Below are 22,995 nucleotides of genomic sequence, written 5' to 3'. Positions count from 1 at the left end.
GTAACCTGATCCTGACCACCTTCAGGTCTGAATGCAAGACTCACCTTCTCCTGCAGTTTCTCCCCAAAACATACCCACAACTGGGAAGAGTGAATACTTATAAAAAGAAATATATTCTATGAAATGGAGTTAAAACAGAAAGAGAAAACAAAAAACAAGAAAGAAGGCAAAAAGGATCACATGTACAAAGGGAAGAGAGATTAAGAATTATGTCCTTTTTAACCACGTTCAGTTTTGTAGTTTAATTTGTGTCCAGTGCTTTGATGCCATGACAGTCCGTTAGATTAAATAGCCTTTCATCCCTAAAACCACAGTTTACAATCCTTCTTTGGCCCTATGGAAAATGAGTTTTGTGGTCTCTTTCTAACTACTACTGCGGATTTGTCTATAACAGCATCAAGCATAATACACCCAGTGTAACACAGCTAGCAATCTCTTATCCATAAAGCAGAAAGAGAGCTGCAGGTCACAAATGAGATGCCCAGTAGCCCTGTATACAGAAGCTTGTCAGCACCTGGCTATATTAGTCTTTCACTATAAGCATAAACAATACAAAATATTTATGAAAAAAGTCTAAGTTTTTTATGGGGTGAAGAGAAAGAGGAGGATACATAAAATGAATAGGCTCTAAGAGACAGACTTCAATTTACATTAATTAAGACTAAGGGAAAAATACTCCTAGCAATGTTGGTTCTGCCATTTCAGAAGAATGGCTCAATATACAGAAAAACCCTGTAAATTACACACACCATCTACTGCTGTCAAATATAAGCGGTATTTCTAGAACTATATAATCTAGATAATTTATAATCTGTACATAATCTATATTAAATGGTTTTTAATCTCTCTTTTACAGAAATTTGTGTCTGTTGGGTATATATTATCTATCTAGCGTCCAAGGACGCATGCCACTTTGTATAATATTGCTAGTGTTAAATCCTGTAGAAGTGTTAGGAAGGCCTGGAATTCAATGGGACAAATTCAGTAAACAAAAGTAAGAGAGGTTTGTCTCATTAAGGCAATTATTTGCATGAATCTCAAATGGTTTTCACAAACCATTTTATCACAGCAATGTTGATAAATATGGACCGTATCCAGTATCAACAACATTCCATAAAACAGCTAATGGTGTCTTGGTCAACAATAAATGACTAGAAAAATGAATTAAAAAACTATTATTCTGAGAAACAAAGATTTTTATAAAGGTGCTTTATGGACAGTAAAACTGGCATCCTAACCTATAATCAAAATATTCAATCCTTAAATTTTTTTAGGAATCTGCATTAAAACTGTAGTAATCAAACCTATATCTAGGATTAACAAGAGATGGAAAGTCTGATGTAAAGGGCTCATCCCTGTCCTTCTGATGATACCAATGTATTTTGGGAATAACAGTAAAGAAAACAATACTTCCCACAGAGCCAGAATACTAGAAATGAAGTCATTTCTCCTAAGGGAAAGAAGGGGTTGCTTTTATTCACTTTCTTCCCACCCACTCGCAGGTTGGGGCAGGAAACTAACTGTAATGAGGGTGTCTTGAGAAAAGACATTTTTCCCAGTGATGGATGAGGTGTTTTCTTTTGATTGTCTCCCTGGTGTTCTGGACAGAATATGGACCACTCTACTGGAAATACACCAGATTTTCCACACTTGGGAGGCAGTATCATGGTTTCTTTTATTTTTTTTGTTAGCTCCCCTTCCCTCTTTCTAACCTTACCCAGCTACATAAATACTATCAACTATGACACATTTACCTGATGCTCAGACTGAACAGCTGGAAAAAGCCCACACATTTATTGCTTTGTATTTCAGAAAAATAAATTGTTGCATGCTATAGCCATCTTCTCTTACAATATTCTCATAGAGATTAACAGCACTTAACCCTCAACAGGTGAGGTCTATCATGTTAGTACCAAATGGGACATCAGTGAGATAGTGAGGACAGCATGAATAAATGGAATAGAATAGTGGAAGGTGAGACACTATAGAGGCACCAGGATAAACATGCACCTACCTAAGAGGCCCCAGAAAATTCCAACCAGTTCTTTTCAAGACCAAGAATCAAAAGCTCCCTAATCTCTAACTGCATAAAATACAAAAGTAAATTATCTATATCTCATTTTAAATGAGTACAAATGAGTTGATTTTTCAAATAAATAAATAAATAAATAAATAAGGACAAATGAGCACTTGCTATGGCAACCTGAGCCTACAACTGCCTATCCTTCAACAGCAGAATTGGAGGATAGGTGGGTGGGTGAGTGACAATCCTGCAACTGATCTTTCAGAAAAACAGAATTACAAGATAAGTAATTGTCCCTTTTTTCACACCATCTATGCAGAACTCTCATTCTTTGAATGTAACTGACCTCCAGGAGATTTCTCAAGATGGTGTCAGGAGCAGGGCCTGATTTAGGGGCAGGTGACCACCTGGGATACTGGGCTTGGGGGGGCATCGGGCTCGGGGTGCTGTTTTTGTTGTTAGCAACACTTTTCCTAACGTGTGGATAGGTTTGAGGATTCTGCTCAGGCTGCTTGTCGCGAGTGGTGAGCGCAGGTTTTTGAAGCTCAGGCTCATTAAAACATATCTTTGATGGATGATGGCTGACGAGAAACTGATGTCACTTTATCGCTTGAAAATGCCATTGGTCAGTCTTTGGATCTCTCTGGTGGTGTGCTTCAGTTCACCAGGGCAAAGGTGAGAAAAGTGACCCTTTGAACTAAAGGACTAGGGTTAACATTCTAAGGCAGACACCTACTGTAACACTATTTAATACTGGTCCACCCAACGTTGGTGCACAGTTCAATTTCTTGACGTTAGTACATTTCAGTTATTCTTAAAATTAAAAAGTTTCTGTAAGCTTAGAGGAAACCAATTTTTTGTATTTGCTTATACATTGAATGAATAAATACAGATTTACAGATCCTAGTGTGCAAATTTATTGTTTTAAATTGATTGATTAAATTTAATGGATAAATCACACATGCTAGCCGTGAAATGGGCTACAAATGAAATAAAAAGTAAGGTATTCAAAAGTTTAACAAATGCGGGGGAGAGTGCCACCAAAGACGCTCCTTGCCTGGGGCGCTATTTGGTCTAGGGTCAGCCCTGGTCAGGAAGGCCTTGGTGCTGTTCTGTTTTTCTTCTGTGGTGGGCAAAGAGGAAAGAATGAGAGATGCAGTGGGGATGTTTTGTTACTTTTTAAACTAAAAAATGTGCCCATTTACACAAAAGGATCTAGACTGTTCAAAGTGGTACCAGATGATAGAACAAGGACTAATGGTCTCAAGTTGTAGTGGGGGAGGTTTAGGTTGGATATTACAAAAAGAAAATTCACTAGGAGGGTGGTGAAGCACTAGAATGGGTTACCTAGGGAGGTGGTGGAATCTCCTTCCTTAGAGGTTTTTAAGGTCAGGCTTGACAAAGCCCTGGCTGGGATGATTTAGCTGGGGATTGGTCCTGCTTTGAGCAGGGGGTTGGACTAGATGACCTCCGGAGGTCCCTTCCAACCCTGATATTCTATGATTCTATGAAAAGACAGCCTGAAAAGACAAAACAACAAACTCCAAAACCCACTAGGTGATGTGAGTTTGGGCTCCCCTACTTCAGAAACAAGTTCTGTTGGCAAGAGGAAACAAAGGGAAGCTCATCCTCAGAAAATGAATGTTAACACTGAAACTTTGGGGAGTATGACATGAGGCTACCTGCCTTGCCTAACATCCTGACTGAAAATCATATTGAAGCAGGCAGTGGAAGTTGCTATTCCTCAGCTAGCACAAGCCAAACAATAGGGCAGCCAGGTCACAGCTGTGAAAAAAACAGCAACACAACCTTTCAGACATAGTCTTCATGGAGATATAGCATCGCTCAAGGAATCAGTGTGGACTTTCTCAGGTCTTGTGTGTGCTCCAGATAGAATCTCAAAGACTTTTAAACTTCAACTTTATGCAAAGGGCCTTCCTAGTATGGAAAGGATGAGAAACTCTACCGTCACTTTGGATGGAAACTACTGATGAGTTTATAACACAACCTGGCCCTTGTAAAATATGGTGTAAGATGGGCCCGTCACTAAAACCTGAAGCTCATTCACTCTATGAGCTAATGTTCCCTTCATCAGGAAATGATCCCCCCCATACAAAACTTGTGATTAAGTGAGCCAGTAGGCACTTTTGTCAGCTTTGTCAGGAACACATTAATATCTCGTGATACAGAGGGTTTATTAAATGTAGTCTCAAAATTGTCACGCCCCACATGAAGCTGATGACAATGAGCTGTAAAAAAACAATGTACCTTCAGCCAGTTCATGATAGGCTGAAAATAGCTGAGCTAAATTAAATTCTTAGAATTAGTCTTTAAATTAGACTCTGACAAGTAAAGAGGGTAATAAAGGCATTTAAGCAGGGCTAGAAAGGGTCCATGGTCCCACATATGCATTACACTACTGTCAAGGTTCCTCCCCCACTCTGAACTCTAGGGTACAGATGTGGGGACCTGCATGAAAAACCTCCTAAGCTTATCTTTACCAGCTTAGGTCAAAACTTCCCCAAGGTACAAAATATTCCACCCGTCGTCCTTGGATTGGCCGCTACCACCACCAAACTAATACTGGTTACTGGGGAAGAGCTGTTTGGACGCGTCTTTCCCCCCAAAATACTTCCCAAAACCTTGCACCCCACTTCCTGGACAAGGTTTGGTAATAAGCCTCACCAATTTGCCTAGGTGACTACAGACCCAGACCCTTGGATCTTAAGAACAATGAACAATCCTCCCAACACTTGCATCCCCCCTTTCCTGGGAAATGTTGGATAAAAAGCCTCACCAATTTGCATAGGTGACCACAGACCCAAACCCTTGGATCTGAGAACAATGAAAAAGCGTTCAGTTTTCTTACAAGAAGACTTTTAATAAAAATAGAAGTAAATAGAAATAAAGAAATCCCCCCTGTAAAATCAGGATGGTAGATATCTTACAGGGTAATTAGATTCAAAAACATAGAGAACCCCTCTAGGCAAAACCTTAAGTTACAAAAAAGATACACAGACAGAAATAGTTATTCTATTCAGCACAATTCTTTTCTCAGCCATTTAAAGAAATCATAATCTAACACATACCTTGCTAGATTACTTACTAAAAGTTCTAAGACTCCATTCCTGGTCTATCCCTGGCAGAAACCAGCATATAGACAGACACACAGACCCTTTGTTTCTCTCCCTCCTCCCAGCTTTTGAAAGTATCTTGTCTAACCCTTTACAGGTGAGAGGAGCTTTCCCCTGGCCAGGAGAGATTTCAAAGGGGTTTACCTTTCCCTTTATATTTATGACAACTACAAACCTTATCTTGGTTGAACAAAGCACATAATCTAGTTTCTCTATGTGATCAGCTCTGACCAGACTCATGGTCTAATGCTAGTCCAGAGCAGCTTTGGGAGCCATATTCATGTCAGTCAGCATGATGCTGAAGTTCATTAGACTCTTGTTGTTCCTAAGCTTGAACAGAACCTGTTCCTCAAGAGGTTCTGACTTTAAAAAAAAGTCTGGTCTGAGGGTGGAGACGAGATCCTTTTCAGCCAGGACTTCCTGACTCTGAAAGAAGAAAACTAGCAGCTACCTTTGTTGAATGCCAAAGATCAACTTCTAGAGCCTGCCTTCAGAGGAAAAAACTAAATTATCTTTCCTGAAAGCAGAGATAACTGATGGGAGAGTATCACCCATTTATTTAAGTATCTGGTGCGTAAGGGACAAAGTCTAGAGCAGGGATTCTCAAACTTCATTGCTCTGTAACCCCCTTCTGACAAAAAAAATTACTACACGACCCCGGGGGGAGGGGGGGTAGAGACACCAAAGCCAGAGCCCGCCAAAGCTCAACCCCACCACCTCAAGCAAGGGGCCAAAGCCAAAGGCTTCAGCCCCAGGTGAGTAAAACTGAAACCTGAGCCCCACCACCCAGGGCTGGAGCCCTTGGGCTTTGGCTTCCGCCATGGGCGGTGGGGCTCAGCTTCAGCTTCCTCCCCACCACGTCTAATGCCACCCCTGGTGACCCCATTAAAATGGGGTCATGACCCACTTTGGGGTCCCAAACCACAGTTTGAGAACCACTGGTCTAGTGTCTAAATATAACAACCCTACCTGAGCTCCCCCTGATGGATGCTCACCAGGTTGCTGTGTTTGGATCTAACTACTAGATCCCACATGCTCTTAGGCTGGCTGGGTCGTCCCTGTCTCAAGCTCTAGACTTCCAGAAACACTCTCAGGGTACAGACTGTCTATCTAGTACCACATCCTAAGAGAGGAGACTCCATGGTCCAACTGCGTTGCGCCTGAAACTAGTCCTGGCCCTCCCAGCACCTGTTCCATGGACTCTCCAGAGTTCCAATGAAGCTGTGGACCCTCTGAATTACTGTTTCACTCTTTGGGGACTATGCATTAGTGAAAGCAGAGGACACTCAGACTCTGCAAAGGAATTTCTAAACACACACACACACTTCTATTCACAGACAAAGCACAAAAGATCTATGGAAAAGTAACAATTGTTCAGGCTACACAGGAAAGATTTTAAGCACATGTTTAAGTCCCTTTTACCTCCTGCTTAAGTGCTTTCCTGAAAAAAAGGTTGCTTTCCTGAACTGAGGCCTTTGTGCCAAATCCTAGTTCCACTGGAATCAGTGGCCATTTTGATATTGCCATGAATGACATTAGGATCTGTCCACAAAAACAAAAGAATGGCCCTACTGGGTAAGACCAAAGGTCCATCTAGCCCAGTATCCTGTCTTCCGACAGTGGACAGTGCCAGGCACCCCAGAGGGAATAAACAGAACAGGTAATCATCAAGTGATCCATCCCGTCGCTCATTCCCAGCTTCTGGCAAACAGAGGCTAGGGACACCATTCCTGTCCATCCTGGCTAATAGCCATTCATGAACCTATCTTCCATGAATTTATCTAGTTCTTTTTTGAACTCTGTTATGGTCTTGGCCTTCACAACATCCTCTGGCAAGAAGTTCCATAGGTTGACTGTGGGTTATGTGAAGAAATACTTCCTTTTATTTGTTTTAAACCTGCTGCCTATTAATTTCATTTGGTGACCCCTAGTTCTTGTGTTACGAGAAGGAATAAACATCACTTCCTTATCTACTTTCTCTACACCAGTCATGATTTTATAGACCACAACCATACCTCCCCTTAGCCGTCTCTTTTCCAAGCTGAAAAGGCCCAGTCTTATTAATCTCTCCTCATATGGAAGCCGTTCCATACCCTTAATAATTTTTGCTGACCTTTTCTGAACCTTTCCCAATTCCAATATATCTTTTTTGAGATGGGGCAACCACATCTGCACACAGTATTGAAGATGTGGGCATACCATGGATTTATATAGAGGCAACATGATATTTTCTGTCCTATTATCTATCCCTTTCTTAATTATTCCCAACATTCTGTACGCTTTTTTGACTGCCACTGCACACTGAGTGGATGTTTTCAGAGAACTATCCACAATGACTCCAAGATCTCTTTCTTGAGTGGTAACAGCTAATTTAGACCCCCATCATTTCATATGTATAGTTGGGATTATGCTTTCCAATGTGTATTACTTTGCATTTATCAACATTAAATTCCATCTGCCATTTTGTTACCCAGTCACCCAGTTTTGAGAGAGCCTTTTGTAGCTCTTCGCAGTCTGCCTGGGTCTTAACTATCTTTAGTAATTTTGTATCATCTGCAAATTTTGCCACCTCACTGTTTACCCCTTTTTCCAGATCATTTATGAATATATTGAATAGGACTGGTCCCAGTAAAGACCCCTGGGGGACACCACTATTTACCTCTCTCCATTCTGAAAACTGACCATTTATACCTACCCTTTGTTTCCTATCTTTTAACCAGTTACCAATCCATGAGAGCACCCTTCCCTCTTATCCTGTGGCAGCCTACTTTGCATAAGAGCCTTTGGTGAGGGACCTTGTCAAAGGCTTCTGAAAATCTAAGTACACTATATCCACTGGATCCCCTTGGTCCACATGCTTGTTGACCCCCTCAAAGAATTCTAGTAGATAGGTGAGGCATGATTTTCCCATACTTAGACTATTTAACAAACTTTTGTTAGCACACAAAACCCTCCGTCCAGTGTCCTCACTACTTAGTTTTGGCGAGTCCTTTCAAGGTCTCAGGACTCTCCACTCCTCTTCCTGGTCAATTTTGCCTTCTTGTTCTAGTTCTCTTCTATAATGGCTAGCAAGAGCCTCCCTTTCTAAAAATCCAACCCCTCCTGAACATCTTCAAGTCCCTTGTCAGGTGATTAATTGCTTATTTGCAACCCACCTGAAGTCCACATGGGGAAAACTGGTTCCCCTGGGCTTTAGTCATCTCATTGTTCTAGGAAGCATCCATCTGAATAGAAAACTATTCAGGTTAAGGATTCTGGATTGCTTTACGTTGTTAGTCCACTGCTAGATACAAGGATTTCTCCGAACACCTCCTGAGCATTTCAACTCAAGATGGAGGCTGCAGTGCCAAAGTAAAGGCACAGTACAGTCTTACAATGAAAATGACATTCCCAAAACAGAATGTAGTTTGCAGACTAATACAGACAAATAATAATCTGCCACATTAAATAAATACCTGATTCCCTTTAAGCCACCAGAGATACAGTCACAAAGATAAGGCTCAAGACTGACTGAAATTCAGAAGACAACAAAACAAGAATATCTAGTCCCTGAACAAGGGCTACTGCAGAAAAAACTGCAACTATTTTAGTTAGAAACATTGGACAGTTTCCAGGGTAACTTCTTCACTAACGGATATTGCTCAGAGAGGAATTGGCTGGAATGTTCTGGAATACCTATGAAGTACCTGAAGTTAGATGCAGTAGGGCAGAGCCCTTTGGCCAGCCTATAGACGTGAAAGTCAAAAAACTTAAAGAGCTAAGGGGAGTTTACATATGGCTTGCACTGGAGGCATGAGTCACAAGTGTGAGAATCCTGAACACCTGATATCTTTAGAAAAGCTCTAATCATACATAGTGAAAGACGGCTGTAATCATGTGACCTAACCGATAAGGTATAAGTTAAAATGATCTTTCAGATAGTGTACAATATTTACCTCAATTTTTGTCCATGACTGGTTGGAGAGGAAGGAGCCGATTCAGAAGATGAAAGATGGCCTGCCCTCAAAATAGGAGAAAGAGGCTGGTCGACACTCTGTTGGGAAGAGACTAGGAACGACTCACTGCTATCTGTAAGGCAAAAGGTAGCAATTTATATCAACCAATTTCTTGTACTGTTCCTGCATATCCTAATTATAGTCAGTGCCGGTAGCACTCCCTATTGTTCCTGACAGTTCCCATTAAAGACACTGTTTTCAGTTGCTTATAACTTTGTCAAACTTGAATCATTTGGACTATTTCCATAACATGCCTCTGGCTGAATTTTTTTGAAAAATTTCTGCCAAAACAGTTCAGCTGTTTCCAAAAATGAGGCTAGGGGAAAAATATGTTGTTTTGCCCATGTTAAAGAAAAACTGATGACTCTGAAATCTGAAAGAGGATGGCCTTTGCGTCAAGGATGCGTCTTTCACCATTCTTGTTAAAATCTACCCAAATTTAGTCAAGTTAAAAGCCAATGGGAAAAAAGATCAGTTTGCACATGCTCAGTAGATACTTTGATTTTAGCTGCTAAAAATCTCTGAAAATTTTGTCCTCACGGAGCATACTCAAGCCTCTCACAGCTCTCAATGCCAACTGGAAGGCACATGCACCTTCCCACCAGAGCAACTGAGCCTATGCTATCCAACCCAGGGCTACAAGAGCAGAGCCAGGCCTTCCTTTCAATGGCTGCTTCCAGCTGCATCAGACCCGGGTGCGGCCAGGCACTGAAAAAGAGAGTAGGGATCCTTCCTCTTCAATGCTCCTAATGATCCCCCTGGTGGTACACAGAAACCATGATTGATGAAGCCATGTGATCTGAATGAAGAAGCGACAAAAGCCAGGGAGCGGGCCAAGAAGCCTGTTAAGACTGAAACTGGTAGTGGGGGCGAAAGGGGAGAGAAAAACTGGGACTGATGGGTGGATGAGACTGAGAACCATGGGGTGGGAGAGGCTGGGACTGGGAGTCAGTAAGGGAAATGGGGAGGAGGGAAGAGAGGTCAGGGGACAGAACACAGATCAGATGAGGAGGTGGGGGAAGGAGGGGAGACTGGGGCTGACTGGCAATGAGACTGTACTACAGTCACTGTGCGGGAGAACTGGGGTGGAGGGCAGACAGATCTAACAAGGAGCTGGGACACCAGAGGAGAACTGGGAAGACTGGGACAAAGCACTGGCATGAGGACACAGACTGGAAGAGGAGCCTGGGGAGGGAGACTAGAACTGGTAACTAGTTGAGGAGGAAAAGGAGCAACTGGGACAGTCTGGGTGAGAAAACAGACCGGCTGGCTGGTCAAGGAGAATAGTACGGGGTGTGGTAAAGAGGAGAGACTTGGGTGAGTAGGCAGATTGGGACTCTGTCAGTGAATTCAGAGGGGGGAGACTGGGATTAGCTCGGCAAGGAAGCTTGGATAAGAAACCTGAAGAGTGGAGACTGGGAATGGGCAGGCAAGGAGAATAGGATTGGGACAAGGAGTGAGAGTTGTGGAAAAGATAGGACTGGGATAGGTTGGAATGGGTCAAACCTAGGGTGGATGAATGGGTATTAGACTGTGCCCATTAGAGAAGACTCCCCTCCAGAATCTGGAATGGAAGAAACAGTTACTTACTTTAACTGCGGTTCTTCAAGATGTGATGCAGATGTGTACTCCACTTCGGTGCATACATACCCAACGCTCCGGAGCTGAAGAACTTTGCCTACCAGTACCCTTAGGAGATGGTGCTCACTCCTCATGCTCATAGCTCTTCCCCTGGCTATATGAGGCAGCAAAGCCTCAACCCTCTGCCTCCTCAGGTCCTTTGTACCAAACATCCAGAGATCAGACTCTGATGCAGAGGGAACAGACAATGGGCTGTGGAATACACATCTGCATCACATTTCAAAGAACCACAGTTACTTATTATAACTGTTTCTTCTTCAAGTAGATGCAGCAGTGTATTCCAATTCGGTGACTCACAAGCAGCACCCACTCCAGCAGGCGCGGCTTGGATACTACCTTAAAAAGCACTGCAAGACTGCCCTACCAAAACTTGCATCCACCCTGGAAGGTGCAGTAATGGCATAATGGTTCGTGAAGATATGTATGGATGACCACATAGCAGCCATGCAAATGTCAATATCGAGACATCCCTGAGGAACCCTACTGACCTTGCTTGTGTTCGCATAGCATGAGCTCGTACCTGCTGAAGAGGCGTAGATCTGCGCGATCTGCATGTGACACAAACAGGTGAAGTGAAGCATGAAACAGTTTAGTCCTGTCCAGATAGAAGGCTAGACATTGCTTGACACCTAATGTATGGAAATGATGCTCCTCCAGAGATGAATGTGGCTTAGGAAAGAACACAGGTAAACATACCACCTAGTTCAAATGAAACTGAGAAACCACTTTAGAAAATATTTTTGGGTATAGTCATAAAGTCACTTTGTCCTTAGAGAACTGTTTATAATGAGTCTCTGCCACGAGAGCCTGCAACTCTCAGACTCTCCTTTCCTTGTGGAAGTTATCGCTACCAGGAACGCAATCTTCTGACACAAAAGTGGAAAGGAACAAGATGCCCGAGGCTTGAATAGACGTCCCATTAAAGCCGCTAGGATTGTGTTAAGGTCCCATAGAGCAACCAGCTCCCAGATCAGAGGATGGAGACGATGACCCAGAGGATACTTGTCTTCAGGGACCACGCATAACTCAGGGAAAAAATCCTGCTGAGATGCTCCGCAAGATGATTCTGAACCCTAGGCAAGAGATTGGCTATCGGAGTGATACTCTCCTCGATGCAGAAATGCCACAACCTGATTGCCTCTTGGCAGAGCATCCTGGAGTGTGCTCCCCCTTCCTGTTCACATAATAAATTATGGTGTGGTATTGTCAGTAAGTATGTGAAACACTGACACATACTGATACAGTCCAGAAAAGCATGACATGCATTGTAGATGGCACGAAGCTCCAGCACATCGATATGCAGTTAGGACTCCTGTTCTGACCACAGACCTTGAACTTTCGGAGATCCCAAATATGCTCCTGAGCACATCAGGGAGGCATCAGTGACAACAGACCTGATTGGTAGGGCTGAACGATGGGAAGCGTCCACCACTGCAAGTTCAGGACCAATGGAGGAAGAGAGACCAATCTGTCCAAGAAGTGAAGAGTCAGATGGTAAACTGTCCTGAGCCACATCTGAAGGGGGCAAAGACACAACCTTGCAAACTGAACCACCTGCGTACATGCAGACCAAGAATCTCAGGTACAGCCAAACTGTGGAGGAAGGCTGACTCTGAAGACAGAGGCTAAAGTGATGAATCGCCTGAAAACAGTCGGTCAGCAAAAATGCTCTCAAACTTGTAGAGTCTATTAAGGCCAGATTGAACTTGATTTTCTGCGTGGGAATCAAAGTTGACTTTCTGGTACTTAGGATGAGACCCAGACAGTTGAGCAAGCACAATGAAAAATGACGTGAGAAAGGACTTCCTCTGTGGACCTGCCCTTAAGTGACCAGTCTTCCAGTGCACGGGAATATGTGGATTCTTTTATTCCTGAGGCATGGGTGACAGCATACATTTGGTAAAAACAAAACGGCAAAAGACAGGATAAATGTGAGCACAGTGTACTGAAAACGGCGTTTCACTATGACGAATTGAAGGAATTTTCTGTGGTTCGGCAAAATCGCCACGTGAAAGTAGGCGGCCTGAAGATCTAGAGCTACTAACCAGTTGTTCTGAAATAATGCGGGGCAGACAGTCAATAGCGTGACCATTCAGAACCTCACTTATGTGATATATATGTTGAGGCCACAAAGATTGAGAATGGGTCTTACCCCTCCCTTGGGCTTGGGCACCAGAAAGTGCTGGAAATAGAAGCCCTTATCCCAATGTTCTAGTAGAACCTCGTCCATCACTTCCAAAGCCAGTAGAAAGCGAACCTGGTCAAGGAGCAGTAACTCGTGACAAGGGTCTCTGAAGAGGGACGGGGAGGAGGGAAGGAAAGGAACTGGATGACATAGCCTAATCTGACAGTGCTTAGGACCCAGCTGTCAGTGGTGATCAAGCCCCAAGCATTGTGAAAGTGAGTTTGCCTGTCCCCAAACAGAGGGGATGGGGAGAAGGGAGTGACAACTGGTACACTGCTCCAGATGAAGGAGTCAAAATGACTGCTTGGGGGGCACCGGGAGAAGGCATGTTGACTGGTCAAACCCAGGACCTGAATGCCTCCTCCTCTGGGACCTATGCCCTTCTGGGGTAATCCCGCTGTCTCGGAGGAAAGGCTGCCCAAATGCTCTCTGTGGACTATACTGCTGCTGCTGATGACCACCATAGTTGTGTCCCTGTACTGCCAGCATGTACACCCCAAGGACCACAGGGTAGCCCTCGAGTCCTTGAAGGAGTGCAGATTCTCATCCATCTTATCCAAGAAAAGAACTCGGCCGTTGAAAGACAAATCCTCTATCACCTGTTGCACATTCGGAGTAACGTCCAAATTCTGTAGCCAGGATGCCCTTCTCATAGTTACTGCTGACACCATCACTTTGGCCAAAGTACCTGTGTTATCCAGTGTGGACTGCAACGAAGTTTTAGCCACCAAGCAGCCTTCGGTGATAAATGTCTGAAATTCCTCCCTGGAGGATTCGGGCAGCTGGTCCACAAACTTAGACAAAGCCAGCCAGTTCACAAAGTCATATTTGGACGGCAATGCTGTAGTGAGAGATTCTTATGCTGAATGTTCTTGGATACCTGGCAGCACCCTGATAGAATCTTGCAGAAAAACCTCGGAAGGAGTTTAAATATCATAAAAACACATTTCTCTTAATTGGACGTAAAAAGAGTGGTGTCAATATCAGGACACTTTTGTTTGGATAAAACAGTAATTAGTTTTAAGATTAAGGCCTTAATTAAGTAGAAATTAATATTAGTTTAAATTTAGAAAATCCAACATAGCTGACCAAAATGGCAGATATAGGGATGATGTAGTGGAAGATTCCATCTCAAAGATACTGAATGACATAGTGGAAAATTTCATTAACTGATAGGGAATGACTCAGCAGAATCTTCTAGAACCTCCTAGAGTCCAAGATGGCATCATAAGGGGGCAGAGCTAGACAGGAAATCACATGTAGGTACACGTAACCAAGCACATGTAAGTACACATGACTATGTGACATCATAGGGAGGGGCCGAAAAGCTGGAAGCTGATTGGCTGAGCCTGAAAGAGCAACCAGTATATAAGGCCGACAGCCAGCAGGCTGAAGTTGTAGTGGGTTTGAGATTTGGAGGAGGAGAGCAGAAGCTGCAAGACACCTGCGAAGAAAAAAAGCTATCTGGAAAACATCTACCTGAGAAGAAGCAGAAGCAGCAGTAGAACCCTGAGGTTGTCCTGGCAACGGCTGCCATAGCAACTCAGCCAGCACTCTTCGCCAGCAGCAGCTACCGAACAGCCGCAGCGACCAGCAGGCTTCCGTATCTGTCACCAGAGGGCAGCTTTCGCCTCAGTAGTAGTGTCTCTCTCCTGTGGCAGACAATATTAAGCACAAGCAGACAGTGCTTCCTTTTTGACAGATCAGAAGGACCCTATTGATGATTCGGAGAGTCATAAGAATAGTAGAAGCAAGTGTAGTCTTCTATTCACTACCAAGGAATGTGTGGGTTTTGCCTGTAAATAAAGGTGGATGCCAGTGCTCTGAGTGAGATCTTCCCATAACCATCCAGTAGTCGCTTGGCCAGCACTTATTGGATGTTAAATGTTAAAAGTCAAATAGTGTTAAGTGAATGGTTACATTGTTATATGTTATATAGTCTGTGTCTTATTTGCTGTGCCGCTTGATTTTAAACTGTAATTCTATTATGTTTTATCATGCTTTACTCATTTCTTCTTCAGAGTAGCAGCCGTGTTAGTCTGTATCCGCAAAAAGAAAAGGAGTACTTGTGGCACCTTAGAGACTAACAAATTTATTTGAGCATAAGCTTTTGTGAGCTACAGCTCACTTCATCGGATGCATGCAGTGGAAAATACAGTGGGGAGATTTTATATACACAGAGAACTCCAACCCCTCAGACAGAGACAAACACCTACAAGATCTCTATCAAGCATTCTTACAACTACAACACCCACCTGCTGAAATGAAGAAACAGATTGACAGAGCCGAAAGAGTACCCAGAAGTTACCTACTACAGGACAGGCTCAACAAAAGAAAACAGAACGCCACTAGCCATCACCTTCAGCCCCCAACTAAAACCTCTCCAGCGCATCATCAAGGATCTACAACCTATCCTAAAGGACGACCCATCACTCTCACAGATCTTGGGAGACAGGCCAGTCCTTGCTTACGGACAGCACCCAACCTGAAGCAAATACTCACCAGCAACCACATACCACACAACAAAAACACTAACCCAGGACCCTATCCTTCCAACAAAGCCCATTGCCAACTGTGTCCACATATCTATTCAGGGGACACCATTATAGGGCCTAATCACATCAGCCACACCATCAGAGGCTCGTTCACCTGCACATCTACCAATGTGATATATGCCATCATGTGCCAGCAATGCCCCTCTGCCATGTACATTGGCCAAACCGGACAGTCTCTACGTAAAAGAATAAATGGACACAAATCAGACGTAAAGAATTATAACATTCAAAAACCAGTCGGAGAACACTTCAATCTCTTTGGTCACTCGATTACAGACCTAAAAGTCGCAATTCTTCAACAAAAAAACTTCAAAAACAGACTCCAATGAGAGACTGCTGAATTGGAATTAATTTGCAAACTGGACACCATTACATTAGGCATGAATAAAGACTGGGAGTGGATGTGTCGTTACACAAAGTAAAACTATTTCCCCCACGTTTATTCCTCCTCCCCTCCCCCCCACTGTTCCTCACACATTCTTGTCAACTGCTGGAAATGGCCCACCGTGATTATCACTACAAAAGGTTTTTTCCCTCTCCTGCTGGTAATAGCTCACCTTACCTGATCACTCTCGTTACAGTGTGTATGGTAACACCATTGTTTCATGTTCTCTGTGTATATAAAATCTCCCCACTGTATTTTCCACTGCATGCATCCGATGAAGTGAGCTGTAGCTCACAAAAGCTTATGCTCAAATGTTAGTCTCTCTAAGGTGCCACAAGTACTCCTTTTCATTTCTTCTTGTTTTTCTGTAAATACCTAATTGCTTCAATAAACGATTATTTCAGTTTTCAAAGAATTACTGCTTGTGTGTCTATTCTTGAGCAGAAGGCTGTATCTGTGTCCTTTCTGGGGTTAGCAAGACTAGCTTGCTCTGGGAAGCCCTCTGCGGGTCAGAGACAAGCCCCCTGGTAATACTCTGGCAGTTCCTTTAGGGCAGGCCACAACCCTGTTTACCCTTTTTGATAAATTAGACAAATGCGTAGGTAATTTAATTAGCATCTAAATTTTAGGGTAACTATGCCTGACGGTTAGCAACACGCATCTGCAACACGCATAGACAGGAGGTGTATGTCTTCCTACCTATCAGGTCCATCTGTTTAGAGTCCTTAACCTTGGGAGTGGATTTGAATATGCCCTGCTAGCCGCTATAGTTCACTGTGGTTACGACGAGAGAATTTGTGGTCAGATGGGAGTAAAAACCTTCAAATGCCTGCACTGAAACAAAGCAACGGTTCTCCATGCGATCCACAGTAGGCTGTATCAAAGCTGGCATGCTCCAGAGAACCTCAGCAGGCTATAGGAGTTCATCGTTAACAGGGAGGCTGCAGGTTATACAACAACCTACGTGTGTTCTCCTGCAGAAACTTGGCTTGAATACCCAGGGAAGCAGCTATGTGCCGCAAAAGGTACACCCTGAAATCCTCCTATGCCAAAGGGGAGGAAGAGCCAGGCACTTCAGAATCGTTTAGGGACAAAGATGAAGCGGTTAACTGTGCCAGAGCCAGAGCTTGCTCCAGGATTGACAGTCCTAATGGGATGACTCTGGAGGCTCCATGAGGGGAAAGATCACCAGTGCCTGGACCTGTGGCAGACCGATGGTTACAGCCACACCTGCCCAGTGATTTTGCTTTACAGAAAGATGAGAAGTGGGACTTCCATGACCAAGAAGCAGCCCACAGATTCCATAGAGGCCACTAGTAGGGGTTAAACATCGGTGGCCCATATGCGCCAGGCCAGAAGACCAGTGCTAATCCTGGTACCCATAATGCTCCATGAATGGCCACCAATGCAGGTCAGGCAATGAAGAGATAGAGTGGAAGAAGATCCCGACTTGGATGTCAAGGAGTCCCAGGTTTCAGGGGATAAAGGTGGAGCCAGCACAAGGGTGCGAGCAACCAGTCAGACTCAACTGTAGTGGAGAACGAAGAGGGAACTGGTACCAACAGTGAAAACAGTACCACAAACACCAAATATGCCTCCCAGAATTTCTGGTGTCAGAAGCAATATTGATCCCAATGTTGGCAGCAGTACCAAGTTGACTGATGATGCCAAAGTGGAGAGCAGTGAGTACCACCCCAGTAACATTGGTGGCATCGACAACAAGGGTGCCAAAGAAGTTCCTGATGCCAGTACTGAGCCCGGTACCGGCCCTGCTTCCAGTGACCATGGAAGGGAAACACTGAGTGCGATGCCAACAGATCCACAGGTTCAGCAGCCCAACAGAGCTATAAATGATACAGCCCTGGCAAAGTCCTGGACCAAGGGAAAGGTTGGGACAGAAAGGAAGATGAGGTCCATTGCCACCTGATCTGGAAACAGCCGGTGCCAGCATCGCCTTTGTTGGTACTGGACTCAACAGACGCCCCAGGGCCGGAACCAGAGTCAACAGTACGGGGTTTCTGACCTTCCTGAGTGATACTAGCGACCAGTTGACAGGACCTGCTCCCTCCCACACTCCAGCATTCATACCATGCTCCTTTGGGAGGAGAGAGATGAGTCCTCATGTGATCTGCAGCAAATCTCAATCAGTCTTATGCGACCTTTTCCTCAGCACACTCAATGAGGAGCGATTCCTCCCTCTCTTTGGAGAAGCATGAGTTCCAGAACATGAAGCTGCAGCACTCTCAGAACATGAGGGCAAACATAGATCTCAGTGATGATGATGGCTGCATAGCCTGTTCAAGCAGGTGCTGCTTTAGATGAAGATCCCTGAGGATGAAGGCCATCTGAGTCCATTTTGTGAACGATTTGCAAATCAACCAGCACTGCTCAACGCAGACTTTGCCTAAGCACAGCAAGCATCATTGTTGGGGATTGCTCCCCTACACAACAGACAATGTTTAAACCTCGGTGAAGGCATCACCAGGGAAATACTTAAATGAAAGGTAATTAACACTAAACTAAAGGTAGTAATTAACTATATACAACTAGAAAAGTCACTAAGAAATAAAGAGGTTGTGAGATTAGGAACCACACAGAGCTCTGACTCCAGCCACGGGCTACAAGAAGCAGCTGAGAGGGGTCGGGGTGGCACCACCTCATATAGCCAGGGGAGGGGCTATAGGCACGAAGCGCAAGTGCCGCCATCTATGGGTACTGCTAGGCAAAATTCTCCAGCTCTGGTGAGCTGGGTAGGCACACACCTAAGTGGAAGACATAACTACATCTACTTGAAGAAGAAATATTAGATTTCTTTTTTTAAAACACATTTCTGAAATTACAATTATAGGGTACTGCAACATTAACAGAAAACCACAATGTTCCAATCATGCCCAGAATCTAAAAGCCATCTTCCTGTAATTCACAATTGCTCACCAATGTGTGGAAGCAATGTCACAGTAACAGGAGCAAACATTAGATATTGTTTACAAAAACCAACAAAGAGGGGAACTATAGTCATTCAGATTTTCAAAACAGACAATGAACCATTTTAGCAGCCCAAATAAGCCGAGTCTAATTCTGCCCTCCATTACTGCCCATGCAACTCCACTGACTATATAAATAGATGAGGCCATGCAGGGAGGTTTACAGCAGCTGTGAAATCCCAGTTAATCTTCCAAGCAGAGTTACACTTAGGATCTGCTTTTGAATAAAACACTGATTACCACAGCTAGAGTGGATCATATGGGCATACTCTAATTATCCATTTAAAAAACTGCTTAAATTAAGGGCAGTAGGTTTGACACACACCCCCACACACACTTCTAAAACACTTGCTTTCAAAGGCTTAGTTTCTAATTCACTTATCATATTTTGCCTATAGCTTTCTCTTGCCCTTAAACAGGTGATAAACGTACAAAAGATTCTCAATTTTAAGTTTCCTAATGGAATCTTACTAGAAAAACACCACCACAAAGAAGCAGTAATGGTTTACCTTCTGGAAGTATATGGCTATTGACGTTTCTCTCCACTTTGGAAAGAGGAGTAGAAGAAAGACGTCTGGAGGAAGAGACTCTTCTTCGTGGAGTAGTTAGATGATTTTTCAAGACATCATCATGCCCAGGTGTCACATATCTTGGACCTCTCGGACTGCTAAGAGAGAAATGCTGAGAGCCAAGGTTGTCTTCTACGAACATAACTCTGTGTTGAGAAGCCAAAGGGAATCTAACAGCATTTCGTAAAGCTAGAGGGGACGTTGTTGGTGTCCTGCTTGCAACTGCACCTTGAATGACTCTATGCTGGTAATTTCTGTAGGCCTCTTCCAAATACTCTGCCTCTTTTTCTAGTTCTTTTATCCTAGCTTTGGTTTTGGCGACAAATTCAAGGTCAGAATCTGGAGAAGAGTTGCAGGTCCGTGAATGCTGGCGATAACCAACGTTTGGAACATCATCCGCCACAACAATATCAGTAACAGCCCGGTTCTTCAAGAAAACACCATCTACATAAATGTCATGAGGTACAATCCTATCACCAGTGAAGTCAACGACAGAACGATCAACAAGAGAAGGTTTGGGATTCCGATACACTTCATTCTCTAGAACTACGTAAGTAAAAATTTCACACACAGAGACAGAAAGAAAAAAGCACCCATGAATTTCAGGAAAAATCAGAAGAAATTATTTGAATTATGATTTAGTCACATGATTCAGATGAGAAATTGATGACAGTGGATTTTAAATACAAGGGTTTTTCATTTGAAACGTAAATCATAACCATTAAAAATAAAAAGTTGTATTCAACTACATTTGATGTTGCTGCTAACAGTTGCAAGTTATCAATTATTTATGTTTACAGAAATTAATATTTAGATCAAATTGAGACAAAAAATAAAATCAGAAAAAAGTTTCATATTTTCTGCTACTACTTCAGTTATCACTGCACCTTAATAATACACACTTATTAGACAATTCCATAGACTGCAATGACACTTGATGACAGCAGCTCTAGTAAGCCACTCAACCCCATTTTTCAATGGTTTATAACTTGTCTGTTTTAAATTATATCAAAGTGAAACATGGCATGCAGGCTGTCAGCCTAAAAAAATAAGTATTGTTTCTGCTATTTTTAATTGAGACAAAAATATGAATTGTTAACTGATATATATATAATATATATAAAATCCAAACACACATTACTAAAAACAGCTGCAAAACAAAATTAATTTAATTAAACTTGCAAACTGTTAGAGCCCAGTCATGTGCCACTGATTTCAATGGGAACAGGGGCATGCCCTCATAATGCTTAGATACCCAATATATTAGTCTATTAAAACAACAAAATCAAAACAACAGAACACCAAGATATTGCTTTCACTGTAAAGTTTAAGGTGACTCCCTTCCACTAAAGATTAAAAGAAAAAACTGTTACCCAAAATCAGTTATATTGCTTGTGTTAACTGTCTCAGTGTTAGTACTTCTAGGTTAAGAAAACACAGCAGAAATATCTGCAAATACTATCTGTAGAGAAGTAACTTTGTCAGAGGTCAACACATATTGCATAATAAAAGTATTCTTATCAAATACAAAGAAAAGTTTGTTTAATCACAACAACCTTATCTCTAACCCAAAATAAATCAGTACTGTGCCTTCCACTAGCGAAGTAAAGAGTTAATCATGAAATAATAGTAAAAAACAAAAGTTACAAAATGACACTATGACACACTGATCAGCTTCAAATGACAGTTGACATGCAGTATAAACATTATTTCATCAAAAAATATTATGTGCTTTTCATTAGGGCCATCGTGTGATTAAAAAAATTAATCGTGATTAATCACACAATTAAAAAAGTTAATCGTCATTAATCGCGCTGTTAATGATACAATACCATTTATTTAAATATTTTTGGATGTTTTCTACATTTTCAAATATATTGATTTCAATTACAACACAGAATACAGAGTGTACAGCACTCACTTTATATTTATTTTTGATTACAAATATTTGCACTGTAAAAAAAATAAACTGTATTTTTCAATTCACCTAATACAAGTACTGTAGTGCAATCTCTTTATCACGAAAGTTGAACTTACAAATGTAGAATTATGTACAAAAAGCCCTGCATTCAATAAAACAATGTCAAACTTCAGTGCATTTGGCATGTAAATATCTGGACTTCTAGGCTCTAAAGATTCATATGTCCCTTCATGCTTCAACCACCATTCCAGGGGACATGCATCCATGCTGATGATGGGTTCTGCTCGATAACAATCCAAAGCAGTGTGGACTGACGCATGTTCATTTTCATAATCTGAGTCAGATGCCACCAGCAGAAGACTGATTTTCTTTTTTGATTATTTGGGTTCTGTAGTTTCTGCATAAGAGCGTGGCTCTTTTAAGACTTCTGAAAGCATGCTCAACACCTCATCCCTCTCAGATTTTGGAAGGCACTTCAGATTCTTAAATCTTGGGTCGAGTGCTGTAGCTTTATCTTTAGAAACTTCACATTGGTATCTTCTTTGCATTTTGTCAAATTTGCAGCGAAAGTTTTCTTAAAATGAACAACATGTGCTGGGTCATCATCTGAGACTGCTATAACATGAAATATATGGCAGAATGCAGGTAAAACAGAGCAGGACACACGCAATTCTCCCCCAAGGAGTTCAGGTACAAATTTAATTAACACATTTTTTTAACCAGAGTCTTCAGCATGGAAGCATGTCCTCTGGAATAATGGCCGAAACATGTGAGGCATATGAATCTTGAGTTCATCTGGCACATAAATCTCTTGCGATGTCAGCTACAACAGTGCCATGCGAACGCCTGTTCAGGTGACATTGTAATTAAGAAGTGGGCAGCATTATCTCCTGTATATGTAAAGAAACGTGTTTCTCTTAGCAATTGCCTGAACAAGAAGTAGGACTGAGTGGAACTGTAGGCTCTAAAGTTTTACACTGTTTTGTTTTTGAGTGCAGTTAACCTACATTTTAAATTGCACTTTCATGATAAAGAGATTGCACTACAGTACTTGCATGAGGTGAACTGAAAAATACTATTTCATTTTGTTCATCATTTTTACAGTGCAAATATTTGTAATAAAAAATATAAAGTGAGCACTACAACACAGAATACAAAGTGAAATCAATTTATTTGAAAATGTAGAAAAACATCCAAAATATTTAATAAATTTCAATCGTAATTAATTTTTTGAGTTAATCATGAGTTAACTACGATTAATCGACAGCCCTACTTTTTATATTAAACTAGATGCAATTATCACCACCACCACCACAAAAGGCATAACAGATTTTATTGGTAAAATAAAAGTATTATTTAAAAGAAAATAATTCATATTCTAAAGACAAGAGATAAAACATAATACATTAAAATACAATTAATGAGTTAGAAATTAGATGGTTTTGTTATGGAATATTCATTTCCCTATGTTTATTAGGAATGTTTATCTTGACAGTGCAAGATTTATTATATCCATAAATATTCATTTCCTTGCTTTTAAAGGCTTGAGTTTTATAAATGATGTCTTAGGTAGCTACATTTGTGACATCACAACCTTAACTTT

General features: G+C 42.2%; 1 protein-coding gene across 12 annotated transcripts in view; it reads right to left on the bottom strand.

Annotated features, from left to right (window-relative positions):
- The window catches only part of OFD1 (OFD1 centriole and centriolar satellite protein), a 61,388-nt gene that overhangs the window by 12,815 nt on the left and 25,578 nt on the right, over nucleotides 1–22,995 (bottom strand). For 11 of the 12 annotated variants that reach the window (XM_075131325.1, XM_075131331.1, XM_075131335.1 and 8 more), the window contains exons 16-17: nucleotides 19,412–20,017; nucleotides 9,093–9,225 (exon numbers count right to left, since the gene is read on the bottom strand). In XM_075131325.1, coding sequence (XP_074987426.1) covers nucleotides 9,093–9,225; nucleotides 19,412–20,017 — 739 coding nt within the window. The remainder of the gene's footprint in view (nucleotides 1–9,092; nucleotides 9,226–19,411; nucleotides 20,018–22,995) is intronic. The other variant, XM_075131330.1, reaches the window with a different exon arrangement.

The sequence above is a fragment of the Caretta caretta genome, chromosome 1, assembly GCF_965140235.1.
Source record: "Caretta caretta isolate rCarCar2 chromosome 1, rCarCar1.hap1, whole genome shotgun sequence".
Taxonomy (NCBI): Eukaryota; Metazoa; Chordata; order Testudines; family Cheloniidae; genus Caretta; species Caretta caretta.
This window is presented reverse-complemented; position numbering and strand designations above follow the sequence as displayed.